The sequence below is a fragment of the Pteropus alecto genome, unplaced genomic scaffold (assembly GCF_000325575.1).
Source record: "Pteropus alecto unplaced genomic scaffold, ASM32557v1 scaffold245, whole genome shotgun sequence".
Taxonomy (NCBI): Eukaryota; Metazoa; Chordata; class Mammalia; order Chiroptera; family Pteropodidae; genus Pteropus; species Pteropus alecto.
In genome coordinates, this window is record NW_006436669.1 from 585,507 (window position 1) to 602,439 (window position 16,933).

A 16,933-nucleotide genomic window follows, 5' to 3' on the forward strand; every position below is an offset into this window, starting at 1 on the left:
TGCTGTCCTCTCCAAAGATTCCTTGACCCTATTCCCTACCCTCCATGTGGTGTGATTGTTGTCTGTTACAGGAGGCATGTGGGGGAGTTCCTCTAAGCTGTCTTAAATTGTATGTTGAAAAATTTTAAGAAAGGTTTTTCAGAGGTTTATGGGGTCAAGGTGACCCCAGGAAAACTTTGTACTCTTTGTGAACTTGAACGGCCTGCCTTTAGGGTAGGATGGCCTTCAGAAGGGACTCTAGACCTCCCCACTGTTATAGCTGTGCACCATGTAGCGACAGGAACCCCTGGACACCCAGATCAATTTCCGTACATAGACTCATGGCTGCAAATTGCCACTGTAGTGCCCCCTTGGGCCTGGTTCTGCACAAATAAGCAGGGAGAGAGTAAGGTACTTATAGCCCAACCAACTCGAGGAAAGAACAAGGAAGAGCCAGCAAAAATCATCCACCAAGGGGACCCTGAGGAAAAATCTGTCTTCCCACCACCGTACATCTCATCAGCTCTGCCAGCCCCGACACAGCCACTCTATCCCCAATTGCCGAAAAGCCCTCCACCATCGGTGCCTTCACCATCTCAACAGCCTGAGAAGCCACCAAGCCCGAGTCCACGGTGTCTTTGCTCATCCATGCAACCAGCCCAGCAGCCTGTGGCCCTTCAGATGCCCCTCCGAGAAATGCGAGGCCCTTTAGAGATGAGAGAAGATGGTACACTCCAGCTGGGATCTCCTGTCCTCTACTATCAGCCATTCACCACAACCGACCTCCCCCAACTGGAAGCAGCACACCCTGTCCTATTTGGAGAAACTCCAGGTGATGATTGACCTGCTCAAGTCCGTATTCCAAACTCATCAGCCTACTTGGGATGACTGCCGCCAATTCCTCTTAACTCTCTTTAACACTGAAGAAAAATGCCGGATTCTGTCAGAAGCACGGGGATGGATCCAAGGACAACCACCAAATGGTGTACTAGACCCTGCAGTATGGGCCTCAGAGACTGCACCTGACGTCAGGTCCAATTGAGACTTCAATGTTCTAGACGGAAGAGAGTCTCTCAACAGGTACCAGCAGACCATACTGAAGCGGATAAAAGCTGGAGCTAAAAAGCCAACAAACATGTCAAAAATGGCAGAAGTACTCCAGAAGCCAGAGGAGTCACTCACAGAGTTCTATGAGAGACTGCGTGAGGCGTTCTGGGTGTATAACCCTTTTGATCCTGAAGTGAAAGAAAACTAACGTATGGTCAGTATGGCATTTGTGGCTCAATCTTGCACTGACATCTACCTCAAACTTCAGAAATTAGAGGACTTTGCTGGGATGAACAACAGCTAGCTACTGGAGGTCTCGCACAAGGTGTTTGAGAACCGTGACTGGGAGGCCCAAAAGATAGCTGATAAGCAGACGAAACAAAAGGTGTCTCTGCTGGTAGCAGCATTAGGGAACCCAGGCCCGGTGCAGCAGGCTGCTGCTCCCTCACGGAAAGGAGAAACCAAAAGGAGACCTCCACTATGCTGCAACCAGTGCACCTACTGCAAAGAGGCTTGCCATTGGAAAAATGAATGCCCCCACTGTGGGAGGATGCCCGAAGGACCAAAGAAGTTCAACCAACCTTGTAAAGGAAAGTACAAGCCTGAGCCACCCATCTAAGAGCTTATTGGCCTGGCCGAAGGACAGTCAGAATAAAGGTGGCTGGGCTCCCTGATCCTAGGCTCCCAAGAGCCCTCAGTCACAATAGAAGTAGGGGGCCAATCAATGACTTTTAGAGTGGACACTAGGGCTGAATACTCCATAGTAACCGTGCCTGTGGCTCCCCTCACAGACCGAAGAACAACTATTGTTGGGGCCACAGGGGATTGAGTAGCCTGCTCATTCTGTAAAGCCTGCTCATGTCTGCTAGGGGGCTACCTAGTAACTCATGAGTTCCTGTACTTACCAGAGTGCCCTATTCCTCTTCTGGGTAGACTTACTAACAAAGCTAGGAGCGCAAATCACCTTTGCCCCTGGGGAGTCCACCAGTCTCACCCTGAAGAGCCAGCCTGCTCTAATGATGGCTGTGACTATGCCCAGGGAGGATGAATGGTGCCTCGATTCTCCAGAGAAAGAACAAACAAATCTAACCAGTCTGTTGGAGTTTCCTACTGTCTAGGCAGAGAAAGGGCCCCCAGCTCTAGCCAAAAATCATGTGCCCATCATGGTAGACCTGAGACCATGAGCCACTCCTGTTACCCAAAGGCAATATCCAGTGCCACGGGAAGCACGCTTGGGAATTCAGGGCCATATCCAGCATTTGCCCAATACCGACATTCTAGTTGAGTGTCAGTCACCTTGGAACACTCCACTCTTATGGGTTAAGAAGCCGGGAGGGAATGACTACTGCCTTGCCTAGGACTTCCACATGATCAACAACGCAGTGGTCACCATCCATCCAGTGGTCCCGAATCCGTACACCCTCTTGAGTCTCTTACCTGCCCACACAAGCTAATTCGCTTGCCTAGATCTCAAGGATGCCTTCCTTCTTCTGCCTCCGGTTATCACCGGCCAGCCAGCCTTTGTTTGTCTTTGAGTGGGAAGACCCACACACCGGGAGAAAGACGCAACTGACCTGGACTAGATTGTCACAGGGCTTTAAAAATTCAACCACCCTGTTTGGCAAAGCACTGGCTGCAGATCTTGCTGCCTTCCCCGAACAGACTATAAACTGCACCCTGCTCCAGTACGTAGATGACCTGTTGCTGGCTAGCCCCACCCAAGGAGACTGCTGGAAAGGTACTAGAGCCTTGCTGGCCCTGCTCTCTTCCATGGGATACAAGGTGTCATGGGAGTTCAGTAACCCCAGTTTCCATCTTGTGCCCAAGTTGCGGGGCCATAGTATTGGATAATGTGGTGGGATGGCCATTTATCCTCTCCCCACTTTTGTTATCTCCCTACATCAATTCCAAGTGACTTCTTAGTTCTGACTTTTAAGTCTTGATATAAGGGAACTCCTAGCTCATTTCCTCCTTAGTCTGGTAGGAGGAAGAAGCCAAATTGGATGATCCCGATGGTGCAACTTCTTTTCCAGTTTTTTGGGACTTGGGTGTAAGCCTTTTTCCCACAGAGCCAGAAGAGACCATCTGGCGCTTTCCAACTCCTGGTGCCAATGGAGTAGAGGGTTTCCCAGAATGTGCCAATAGCTGAGATGGCATGGAAGGGGTTAGGGACCATGCCCTAATAGTACAGTTTGTGACAATAGAGCTTTGGTCCAAAGAATGGCATGATGAGGAGTCAGTTATAGTCCTGTTAGTGGCCCAATACCAGGAAGGAGCTTTGGGCCACCAGTTTAAATCTGTGTGATTTAAAAATAGCATTCTTTTATATAGAGTTTCCCCAACTCACTGAGTGTATCTAGGGCCTATCTGGCCAAGACATTCTTCTACTACTTTGGAGGAGAGGACCCAACTTGGGTTGATCCTCTTCATGTCGAACTACCGTGTGGTTCCACTGGAGGAGGTAAAAGGCATCTAGGCTAGTTCCCTTCCAAGGCCAGTCTTTGCTCATTAATGCTCCTCCGCACACCCAGCATTCAGCAACACCAAGTTCATGGGCTATCTTCTCAGCTAGGAGTATGCGGAAAGTTTAACTGATTCGATTGTTGCCTCCAAATAGATGACAACGGCCAGGGAAATCAAGAAATTGATGGCTTATAAAAATTTAAAGGGCATCAAAAGGGGGAATGAAGAGGAATTTCCCACTTAATTGGCCAGCATTTCTAATCAGTTCTTTTTCTGCTTCTGTAAACATGCTTATTGCAAGGCCAGAGATCTCAGGGTCAACTGAGAACTCATCCTCCCCTAAAGACGTATTACTTTAGTGCTTGTTAGATAGAAAATCCTATGATCTGTAACTGCCTGTAGCCCATGGTAATTTCAGAGGTCTGTAAATCAATCCATGCAGACTGTAGCAATGCAGGTATAAAAATGAAATAACCCCTAAGTAAGTTCTGTGCCCAGATTTTCAGAGCACTAGCTCTTCTGGGACTGCTGGCGTAATAAAATTGAGTTACTCCAAACCTCCAGGTGCTGCTTGATTTCTCACTGGTCTGAATTTTTGCAACTTTTCTGCAACACCAGACCTGCCTGGGGGTCAACCTGAGGCATGATCCTGGGGCTGAGTTTTCTGGGTCCTGCAGTCCTTGCAAGTGGTGGTCTTTCTCCTCAGTTTGTACATTTGGAAAACACCATGCTGTCTTCCAGAGTGGCTGTGCTGTTTGACGTCAATATGGCTGTCATGTGAGAGCGACTTGGTTTCTCCATGGCCTGATCTCACCAGCAATTTGTTACTGTTCCCTTTCTCTATTCCTTGGAAGGTATCCTGGTGGCTGTGTCCTGAGATCACCCTGACTTGCCGTGATGTTCCTTTGCATGTTTGGAAAACCTCCGGTTTGAGTCTTTTCGAGAGATATTTCTTTCTTTTCTTTTTTTACCATCCATCATGATGACCTCCCCTGCCTCCCCCTTCAGTGAAATGCCTGTTGTGTGTCTTTGGTCTTTCTTCCTTTCTTCCTTTCTTCCTTTCTTCCTTTCTTCCTTTCTTCCTTTCTTCCTTTCTTCCTTTCTTCCTTTCTTCCTTTCTTCCTTTCTTCCTTTCTTCCTTTCTTCCTTCCTTCCTTCCTTCCTTTCTTCCTTTCTTCCTTCCTTCCTTCTCCTTCCTTCTCTCTCTTTCTTTTCTCTTTCTTTCCTTCCTTCATTCCTTTCTTCCCTCCCTTCCTCCCCTTCCTTTATTTTTCTTCCTTCCTTCCTTCCTTCCTTTGTTTCTTTATTCTTTTAGCCATTTTTTTTTTCATTAAAACAATACCGCTGCTGTGATTTGAGGGTGCCCTTTCTTTGATCGCTTCTCTTCAGAGGGTGTTTCGCAGAGCTTTGCTTTCTAATTTTCACAACTCCCGATGTCTCCGTTTCTTCTTTTGGATCATGCTTTTGAGGCCAAGTCTTAAAATGTTTTCACCTGGCCCTAGATCTCAAAGTTTCCTCTGAGAATTCTGACACACACACACACACACACACACACACACACACACACACACACACACACACACACACGGGCACTGTAAACTCCCAGCCAGAAAACTATTTGAACTCAATTCTTTAGGGAGTGAGGGACATGGAACATGTCCAACACACCCACAACCGCCTGGGAAAATGAGGAAAGCTGTGGCTCTGCCTGTTTGATACAGACACATGAACACATGAAGATCCCCGATGTTAAGGAGGCTTCCCAGCCAGGCTCTCAAGGCATCCAGAGGCCTTTATCTTCTGTGACATGCATGCATGGGCCTAGATGGGTCTACTCAGCCCTCTGACTTCCTGGCCTCAGGAGGAAAGGGACTGTGCATGGCACTATGGCTGGCAGAGAGTATGTGGGGTCTCACCTTCTGAAGCACTGACCAGGCCTAAAAAATTTTACCCTACCCTCTATCCCCAGGACCCAGTCCCTGGCTGCCCCAGCCTAGCTGGGTAGTGGGCTTGAGAGCAGCCAAGGTCCCAGGAGCAGGGTGCTTTTTGGAGGTCTAAAGCCCTGCTGTGGGCAAACAGACTGTGAGGGTGAGGGAAGGGAGAATGGGCCACCTGTGTTGGAATAGGTAGCTGAGGATCACAGGTGTTTAGAGGAGGTAAGGAAGATAGTCAAATGAGAGGAGGGAGGGTGGTAGAACTGGCAGCAATGGAGTACGGAAACGTGGAGTAGGAAGAGAATGGGCTGCCTAGAAGCCGAAGAAGGTGGAAGGACCCTGAGAGTGGACTTGGAAGATGAGGTGAGAAGGAAAATGGAATGAGAAGTCTGGAAAAAGACTGAGGCTGCTGTGTCAGAGGAAGAGACAATGGAGGAAAGAAGGAGGAGAGTGCCCCAGGACTGACCCTAATCAATTCAATGGACAAAAGCTGTGATTAATTGACAGATAGTCTTGCCTCCAAGGAGTGCTGATTGGGCAACTCACCTCTGCCAATAAATAGACCAGAGAATATGAACTCCTATCCAGTGGCCGCTTCCTGCCCAGAGCTCCCCATGGGGTTTCCAAGTGCCCTAGGCCTGGTGGTGAATAGTTTACAGAAGAATCTAGGGAGGACAGAGCCAGACTCAGAGAAGAAACACACCAGTGGGGAGTAGGAGGGAGGAAAAAGTAGCTTGTGTTCACTTCAGAATCGGTCAAGGGGCGTGGGGCAAGAGCATGAATATTGGTGACCAGTCAGTTCAGGGTAGCTGTGAGACTGGAAGTACATCTATGCTCTGCCCCTCAGACATTTAATGGTTTACACGGGGGCCATTTCCCAGGGTGGGGGCAAGGCGGTGACTCACAGACTTCCCAATTCCAGGCCCTTTCCAGGCCAGTCTCCTAGGGCATTTGAAATAACAAGGCCAATTCTTGTCCTGGGTCTTCTATGACACTTGGTTACTTCATGCCTACCGCCCTACTGGAAGGTTGCTGGTGATAACAGCCTTGACCGTGCCATGGGTTAGTGGCCTCATTTCATTGCCAGTGTGGCATTTGTGTGTCCTGAACAGAAAATGGCAGGTCAGGACTGCTGCATACAGCAGGGCCTTTATCAAGAGCAGAACCCTACAGGAGCCACCACTAGTGTATCGCACCACCACCTTCTCAGCCTCAGCAAAGGGCAGACTAGAAGCAGTGGCTGCCCAATCTTTCCAAGCCTCAGTGCTCCTGGAGTACCAGGAGAACCAAGGCTCAGGAAGCTGGCACTGCCCTATGCCATGGTTCAGTCATTAGCTGCTGGCCTGCTGGGAAGCCCACTTCACTGCCACACATTGACCTCTTTGGCCTTCCAAATCATGGTCGCTTCTGCATTTTATTCTCCAAGATGCCATAAGCTGTTCTTCTTAGCCCAATGGTCAGTCGAGCCACTACTTGTTTGGTCCGGAGACGAGTGGTTGCCTTTCAGTTCTGGGAATTTCAGAGCTGCGTTCCACCTGGAATTTAGGCCTTGGCCACTGAGGAGCTGCTAAACTCCCCCATTCATTTTGAGACTGGCAATTTTAAGCAATTCCACTTTCGCTACCATGTGGAATTAAAAAGGAAAGCAAGACACTGACAAATAAACACACAACACCAATTCAGAGTTTTAGACATGAGACCGGTGTGGATCAGTGACTAAGTGCAGAAGAAGGAGAACAACATGTGTGTAAAGGGGCTCAGCATTGGGGAGAAAGTGACACAGCAGGCAGCATGTGCTGAGCAGCCGACACAGTAGACAGATGTTGGAATAGAAGGCAGCTCCCCTGACATGTTGGTAAAGGTGTCAAGCTACATAGTCCTGCTAGGTTTCATTGAGTTTAATGGAGAGACTGAGGCAGGTTTGGAGGCTCCAAACCCCAGTCTGGCATTCTCCTGATGAGATTTCTAGACACACTGAGACTTTTTTACATGAGTTGGGATCGTTTTCCATCCTGTCACAGAGCCACATAGAGGACAAAATTGGAGTCACCTGAGTGTTTGAAACAGAGTGGCAATCCAGATGCCTGGGTGTTGTCTGAGACCATGTCCATCACGTTACTTTTGGGTTTTAAAAATGAGAAGGACTCCAAAAGGGTGTGTTCGACTCTTCCTGAGATGTCGGCTCCTCCAGAGCCAAAAGAGGGACAGGGTAATCCATTCTGGAATAAGGGAGCGAGAAACACAGAAGAGGAAAGAGGCTAGTATGCTACTGACAGAGGGACACTCAGGACCCTTTCTCAATATGTTTAGAATAGTTCAGCCTTGGAGAACAATGAACAACTTTGTAGAGAATAAAGGATACTTGAGAGCGATTTGTTCTGTTGGCCTCAAGCTAAATAAGGTATCTCGTTGACCTGGGAGGATGCCAGCTTTCTCATAATCTTGCTCTGTCGAGGTGATTCTCTCTGTCTGAAACTCTATTGTGATTGCTCCCCAGAAACAATCCGTATTCATTAAGGGACAGTACAAGATGTGAGGCCTTCCCCGAGGCAAATCCTGCTCAATGGATCATTGGGTCAATTCTTTCAGACATCAAATGAAAATAGATGTGGGGGATGGAGAAAGGTGCCAGAGAATCAATTGGTGGCTGCTGTGTGTGGCAAGGTGTCTAGGCCCACTGCTGAGATGTCTGAAATTCACACATGATATGGCTGGCCACTGGAAAGGCGGGTCACCTTGTATAGTCTTTTACAATATTACAAGAAATTTAATAAGTGAAGTAAAATTGGAAGGGTGAAGGCCTAGGTAAACTTGGAGCTAATGAAACTTTCCTCTGTCAATACAGAAGAAAATATCTGAGAGACACCACAGCCAGTCTCCTTCTTAGCCTGGGCCCTGGACTGAGCTGTGGCCACAGGAGGACAGAGCCTTTTTTGGTCATCGATTGCAAGTGTGTCAGCCACCTCCTGAGGACAGGAGATTCTGGTCCTGACCTGTATACTGGCCTGAGCAGGCTGTGAGTAACCTGATGATTGTGGGGAGACAGCACATGAAGCTCCATCTAATGAATCTGGGCTCGGGTGTGAGATGGTTGAGATCTTATGGGTTCATTTCTTTTCCTTACTCCCACAAAGTGGATGAACAATGCTCTCACATTATTAAAGAAATGTGAATTTCATAGAACTCTCATAGAAACATTCAAATAGTCACATACAGGAGGGCACTCACATATTTCCATCTGCTTGGATATCACACAACCACATTTCTACTTCACACACATTTAGACACAGACAAACACAGCAACAGGTGTGCTGCAAGCATTTTTTTTTTTTAGAGTGATATAACTTCCCGGTTAAGCATTTTTGGATCCATGCTTTAAGGCTCCACCAGTGTGTCAGTGTCTCATCAGAAGTGTCATTTAGAAACGGTTTCAATTTCCATAGGTATTGCAAAATATTATTTTTCATTTATAGAACAAGCCGCTGAGGACACAGATTACAAGAACATTCTCACCAGAAAGATTTCTCATCACTTTCTCCTGGGACACGACACGCAAGACACATTGGCCCTCCGTTCCGCTTGGCCAAGAAACTATGTATAGGACATCTGTTAAAGGGCTCCTAGTAAAAACTACAAAATCTGCCAATGTATTAGTATCAGCTCATGCAGTCTATGAAGATGGTAAGTTCGATATTATGGATCTCTATAGAGTGATTCCCACCAGCTCTTCGGTACTGAAAACTGGTTGCATCATAAACAAGGCTACATTTGCTTCAGATTGACTTAGAACTTCACTTCGGTCAAGTACTCTGGGGTAAAGATCTTGCTCAAATCAAAAATGTATTATACGCATTACAGGTAAGAACTGTAATCCTTTCCTCTTCATTGTTAAGAGTGCTGCCTTACACTTCACAGCATACACCAATTTTAGCACTGAATTGTTGAATGGATTTCTGTCTTACAGAATGCAAGTATTTAGAAAATGTTTCCTTTGTATGTGCTACGGACTTTCTCTAAAGATTATAGATTTTCTCTGTCCTCTTCATGGCAACAATGATCCACAGTATTGAAACAGCATGCCAAATTGTTTATCGCAATGGTTTAAGTTCTCTTCAGGATATATGCTCCCTTTCAAACCATGGCAAATTTAACCCTCTTCGTACGAATTTCCACCTTGAAATCTGCCTATTTTCCATAATTGCTTTGTCACTTTTTAAATGTTGGATGCTTCCATGTTTGCTTCACACACTGCAGATGTCAAGTCTCCTCTTAGAACAATAATGCAGGCAATTCAGATTATATATTTATTGCTTGGTATATAGGATGCATTTAGAGCACCACAAAGAAAAAGAAGTTTGCAGCATGGAAGTGACCGAATTTAAAGGCACTGCTGCAATCATTTTTCATCAGAGTGATCTAATTTCCTGATTAAACATATTCAGATCCACGCTTTAAGGCTCCACCAGTATGTTAGTGTCTCATCAGAAACATCTTTGGAAAATGATTTCAATTTGCATAGGCATTCCAAAACATTGTTTTTGTTCATGTATAGAACAGTTTGCTGAGGACACAGATTACAAGAATATTCTCACCAGAAAGATTTCTCGTCACTTTCGTTGGTGACACTACACGCAAGTCACATTGGCTTTTCTTTTGGCTTGGTCAAGAAACAATGTCTAGGACACGTGTTAAAGGGCCACTACTAAAAACTACAAATCTTGCCACTAATTAGTATCAGCTCCTGCAGTCTATCAAGATGGTAAGTTCGATATCATGGATCTCTATATAGTGATTCCCACCAGCTCTTTGGTACTGAAAACTGGTTGCATCATCTACACAGCTACATTCATATTAAACTGACTTAGAACTTCACTGTAGTCAAGAACACTGGGGTAAAGATTTTGCTCAAATCAAAAATGTATGACACGCATGACAAGTAAGAATTGTAATTCCTTCCTCATCATTGTTAGAGTGCCACCTTAGACTTGAGAGCATACACCAATTCTAGCACTAAATTGTTGAATGGACTTCCGGATTACAGAATGCATGTATTAAAAAACCTGTATACATTGCATGTGCTGAGGACTTTCTCTAAAGTTTATAGTTTTTCTCTCCCCTGTTCATGGCAACAAATGAACCATAGCATTGAAACACCATACCACATTTTTTATCGCAATGGATTGAGTTCTCATCAGGATGTACTCTCCCTTTCAAATAATGGGACCTATCTAAACATTTTTGAATAAAGAATATAGGCTCACTTCTGTTTTGATGAAATACAAGTTCATAAGGCAGTCTTAAAAAATATTTTTATATTCTATATCTAATTTATCTACCCATAAATAGGATTAGGGTTAGTGTTAGGGTTACAGTTTCGTTTAGGGTTAGGGTTAGGGTTATGTTTAGGTTTAGAGTTTAGGTGTTAGGGGTCATAGGTTATGGGTTAGGGGTTATGGGTCAGGGTTTGTTTAAGCTTAGGGTTAGCATTAGGGTTAGGGTTGGTTGAGGGTTAGGGTTAGGTTTAAGTTTAGGGTCAGGATATGGGTTAGGGTTTAGGGATTATGGGTTATGGTTTAGGAGTTAGGGGTTATGGGTTAGGGATAGGGTTAGGGTTGTTGTTTGCTTAATTTTCGTATTATTCTTCATTTACAATGTTATTTTTTTATTTTTCCTTTTTAAAATTAAAATTTTTGTGACCTATCTAAACATTGTTGCATAAAAATCTAGGCTCAGTCTGCTGTTTTGATGAAATTCGAGTTCATAGGGCAGTCTTCAAAATTTTATTTTATATTCAGTATCTAATTTATCTACCCATAAATAAGGTTGAGTTTGGGTTTGGGTTAGGGTTAGGTTTATGTTTAGGGTTAGGATAGTGTTAGGGTTAGGGTTAGGTTTAGGGTTAGGGATGAATTAAGGTTAGGGTTAGGGTTAGAATTAGTGTTTAGGGGTTAGGGTTTGGAGGTTAGGTGTTAGAATTAGGTTTAGGGTTAGAGTTAGTGTTAGGTTTATTGTTAGAATTTGTGTTAGGTTAAGGTTGTTATTTGTCGTATTTTCATATTATTCTTCATTTACAATGTTATTTTGTATTATTCTTTTTAAAATTAGAATTTTTATGAACTATCTAAACATTATTTCATAACGTATAAAAGCTCAGTCTGCTGTTTTGATGAAAGAGAAGTTCATAGTGCAGTCTTCAAATTGTTTTTATACTCAATATCTACTTTATCTACCCATAAACAGGGTTAGTGTTAGGTTTAGGGTGTAGGGTTAGGGTTAGGATTTAGGGATTAGAGATTATGGATTTAGTGGCTAGGTGTTACGGTTTAGTGTTAGGGTTAGAGTGATGGTTAGCCTTAGGGTTAGTGATAGGGTTGTTATTTGCCAAATTTTCAAATTATTCTTCATTTAAAATGTTATTTTATATTTTTTCTATTTAAAATTAATATTTTTATGACCTTAATAAACATTGCTGCATAAGGCCTACCGGCTCAAGTTGTCATTTTGTTGAAAATCAAGTTCAGAGGACAGTCTTCAAAAATTTATATTATATTCAGTATCCAATATATCTACTCATTAATAGGGTCAGGGTTAGGGTTAGGGTTAGGGTTAGGGTTAGGGTTAAGTTAGGGTTGTTGTTTTCCAAATTTTCACATTATTTTTTATTAACAATGTTATTTTGCAGTTTTTCTTTTTAAAATTAAAAATTTTGTGACCTATCTAAACATTGTTGCATAAAGAATATAGGCTCAGTCTGCTGTTTTGATGAAATTCAAGTTCATAGGGCAGTATTCAAAAATTCATTTTATATTCAGTACTTAATTATCTACCCATAAATAGGAATAGGGTCACGGTTAAGGTTAGCGTTAGGATTGGGGTTAGTGTTAGGTTTAGGGTTTCAGGGTAGAGTTTAGGAGTTAGGGGTTAGGGTTTATGGGTTACGATTAGGGTTAGGTTTACTGTTAGAGTTAGAGTTCGATTAGAGTGACGATTAGGTTTAGGGTTAGAGTTGAGGGATTCAGTTTTGTTTAGAGTTAGGGTTAGAGTTAGGGTTAGGGTTAGGGTTATGGTTGGTGTTACAGTTAGGGTTAGGTTTAGGTTAAGTTTAGGGTTAGGGTTAGGATAAGGTTTAGGATTAGGGTTAGCGTCAGGATTAAGGTTAGTTTTAGCGTTAGTGTTAGATTTGGGGTTAGGGTTAGTGTTAGGGTTAATGTTACTGTTAGAGTTAGTGTTGGGTTAGGGTCAGGGTTACATTTAGGTTTAAGGTTAGGATTAGTGTGAGGTTAGACTTATGGTTAAGTATAGGGTGATGTTTTGGGTTAAGGTTAGGGTTAGGGTTATGGTTAGTGTTGTTATTTGCTAAATTTTCATATTATTCTTAATTTACAATGTTATGTTGTATATCTCCTTTTTAAAATTAAAATATTTGTGACCTATCTAAACATTGTTGCATAAGGAATATAATTTCAGTCTACTGTTTTCATGAAATTCAAGTTCATAGGGAAGTCTTCAAAATTTTATTTTATATTCAGTATCTAATTTTTGTACCCATAATATAGTTAGGGTTAGGATTAGGGTTAGTGTTATGGTCATGGTTAGGTATAGGGATAAGATTAGGGTTAGGGTTAGGGTTAGGGTTAGGGTTAAGTTAGGGTTGTTATTTGCCAAATTTTTATATTATTCTACTTTTCAATGTTATTTTGTATTTTTTTAATTAAAAATTTTGTGACCTATCTAAACATTGTTGCATTATATGCTTTAACCATACAGAGAAGCAAGTAAAATCCAATTTGTGAGGATACATACTTTCTTCTCAGTTTTAATGTTGGCAACTGGAGTAAGACCACTGTGTCCTATGTTTCATAGGGCATAATAGATTCATGTCTGAGACCTGTTAGGTAATCCAGAGTGTAAACTATAGAGCTGAAAAGCTGTTCTGATGGCTGCAGTAGAGGGTCATCACAACTACTTTAAAAGAAGAATGTGCTCCCAGAATTATGCAGGCAAAGAGCTTATGAATGTCACCCAAGGTCCGGACTTGTGACACATGTGAATGATAGCTTTTGTAGATCCTATTTAACAGGGTCACCTGGAGGAGTGATGAGAATGCAAACAGCAAAAGTTGGAGATGAATTGCTGGATTTCTACTGAAGTGATAAAACAGAATTAAATGAAACATGTTGACCAAATCAAGTTGCTGCAGGAGAGCACTCCAGTGCTGAAAGTGACCCATGGATGATGTCTCTTTTAAACACAGGTCTGATGCAAAGTATGTTCAACTACTTCACAATAGTAATATTTAATTTGGAACTTTCCTTCCTACCTTACCAATCTTTTCTCCTCAGTCTCCAACTGTAAATGATGGCAACCTGAGTGTTAAAAATGCAGTTTCTAGTAAACTGGCAAGGAGGTGATGAATAGAGAAAAAGGAAGTCTTTTACAAACTCTTCGTTAGAGGCAGTAGACTTTCCAAGAACACAGCTAGGAAGAGAGAAAAAATTTACCATTAAATGAAATTTGAAATATTGACTGATATATTGAATTAGAGAATCTATTATTTTTAAAACTTATCATGATCATAGTACTTTCTATTAATTAGAATCACATTTTTAACAACTCATGGGATTTCTTGAGCTTTCACTTGACAGCAGAAGAAAAGACTATCTCAAGTTAGCAGAATACAGGATATAGTAGAAAAGAAAAAAATAGATTTATGATTATATTTCATATATCCATATGAAGCATAATGATATTCCAGTGTGGCTGGAGAGCAGAATATAGTAGAAACATTTGTTATGAATTTAAACTCTATGAGGACAGAGTTTTTTGTCTATGTGTACAGATATATCCCAATAGCTTAAAATGCGCAGCATATGAATATACTCAATAAAGGTTTGTCCAATGAATTAGTGAGTCTGGAAAGTTAAGGCTATTATGAAGGGATCTGAATATCAGGCTAACAGTAAGCAAATATACAGCATACATACCACCTGTACCTCCTATGCCATAGCAGACTTGTCACTTTTTCATTGCCATAATTTAGGTAGTCATTGTAACAGATGGAGTCAGTAAAATGTCTTAATTATGGAAATGTATTTAGGAACTGCCTCCCAGTGCTTGATATTACAGGGACTCTGGAGAGCTTTGGAGGATTTCTCTCCTTCCATATATAGCCAGAAAGTAAAGGCTGAGTTCTCAGTCCTTTGCCACAAACCCTCTGGTCTTCCAGATTCTCAGTTTTTATTTCTCTTCTGCAGGTCCTGTTCTGTCAAGTATCCATAATTTCTTCTTGTTCTCATGTATTTTGGCCCCCATTATTTTTGATCAAATAATTATCTTCATTTTATGAATGAAAGATAAATGTGAATGCATTAATGTTTTGCATATGTTATTTCAAAATCATGAATCCTCTTTTGTTCCTGTCTATGATCTCTGTCTCCCCGGACCACCTCAATCCCTCCTGGGTTCCTGAAAAGTCTTCAAAGAATCTGTATTCAGAAGAACTTTCACAGAAACTTATATCGATATTACTGCCACAAAATTATCCACATTCCTATATTTTTATGTAGAACAAAAGCAATAATATGTATCTTTTTGGCTCAGTTTGATTTATGGAGTGCTACAATTGAAATGCAAGTTTTCTTTTATGGTAAAATGATAATTATCATTAAATGTGGAAGAAAAAACCCATAACTCTCTATAAATATGTCATTGTGTTTTGATTCAATAGCTAACCTTTCAATCAGAAATAAAAGACAGGACAATTAAGATAAACCTTAAACTGATGATACAACAACTCAAATGCTATTGATTTCATTTTATAGTTTTGCTTTAAGGTACAATGTGTAATATACTTCATTATCTTGGCTTTTCTAGTTCCAAACATAAGGTATATGACAAATAATGCTAATGACTCTTTACTCATGATTAACTGACTTACAAAAGCATTCCTCATATAACTTGAATAACAATGTTGGAGAATGTTACATTATTTTTTCAGTCCTAATATCCCAGGTATGTTCAAGACCTTATATTTCTAATATAAACGTATGGCCACAGTTTTAGAAATTCTATTCATACTTTGTTACTTTAAAACTTAGAGATTACTTTATGAAAACTGATACCATAATATCCTTTGTGATATTTTTGTTTCTAACACTCTAGGCATCTTATATATACAGTTGAAATAAATACATTTTTAATAAAACAAATTTCTCTGTCCAAGAAAAAGATTCAATTGTGAAAAATGGCTTTGTTGAAAGGTAATTTTGAAATGGAATTTCGTTAAAACATTTATGAATACAAATACATTGAGGCAATATTCCTCCCGAAATTGATATTCTGAACAGGTGACAGTGATGTGTGATTTACCTTTTGTAATGAGAGCATAGATTATAATATATATATTTCTTCAAATGTAATAGGAAGGAAAATCATATTTCATGAGGAAAACATTTTATATAGCTTCCTTGTACCATTAAAATTAAAATATTTAAGAATTAAGGGAGGAATAAACTGGTTCACCTTAACTTACACTAAGAGTAAACAATGGGGCCCAAACTTAGGAATTATATATTTTTTCATTCTTAGAAACTTCTGTTTAATTAATATAGTTAATAATTTATTTTTTTCTTAGCTCTTTAGTCTAAATTTAATTTGGGATTCAGAATAGAGATCATTCACTGGTTCACAGATATTTTTGCAACCTTATATTCTGTTTCTGAGACCAGTAATCATTTGATTGATAATAAAGCCCAGTACTGTGCAGTTGAAAACTCCATTTTTTAAGTATTTAAAAATTTTTTTCAATTACACTCGACATATAACATTATATTAGTTTCATGTGCACTATATAGTGATTAGACATTTATATAATTGATGAAGTGATAACCCCAATAAATCTAGTACTCCTCTGACCCAAACATAATTATTATAATATTGTTGACTATATTTCCTTTGCTATACTTTATATCCCCATGACTATTTTGTAACTACCAATTTGTACTTCTTGATCCCTTTCCTCTATTTACCCGTAACCCCAATACCTTCTCCCATCTGGCAACCATCAAAATGTTTTCTATATCTATGAGCCTGTTTCTGTTGTGTTTAAGTATTTGTCTTTCTCTCTCTGAGTTATTTTACTCAGCATAATACCCTCTAGTTCCATCCATGGTAGAAAATTCCCATTTCAACAGAGGCAAAAACTATGCCTTATCAAACATGGGGGAAAGAACCACATAGCAGAAATACAAATAGGATAAACCTTCAGAAGTTTCATTTTCTCAGCTTCAGTGGGGTTCTCAATTCTGTGTTGTTTGCCATTTTCTAAGTCACTATGCACATAAAACTATGCACAGAAGAGCTAAAACTTGTTAGATCAGATACATTACAGAAATAGCAACATTTCTATAAATGGAAAACTGAAGCCATTATTTGGATAACATAAGCATAAAATTAATTTTAGCCATTAAAAATATGTAGGAAAATTATCAGAAATTTCTCCTAAATACATT

General features: G+C 41.1%; 1 protein-coding gene across 1 annotated transcript in view; it reads left to right on the forward strand.

The window, feature by feature from the left end:
* The first annotated feature begins 5,726 nt into the window (after nucleotides 1–5,726).
* LOC112481153 (zinc finger protein 596-like) overlaps nucleotides 5,727–16,933 on the forward strand; it is a 107,223-nt gene continuing 96,016 nt past the window's right edge. Inside the window, 1 exon segment of the mRNA XM_025047950.1 lies at nucleotides 5,727–5,786. Coding sequence (XP_024903718.1) covers nucleotides 5,727–5,786 — 60 coding nt within the window.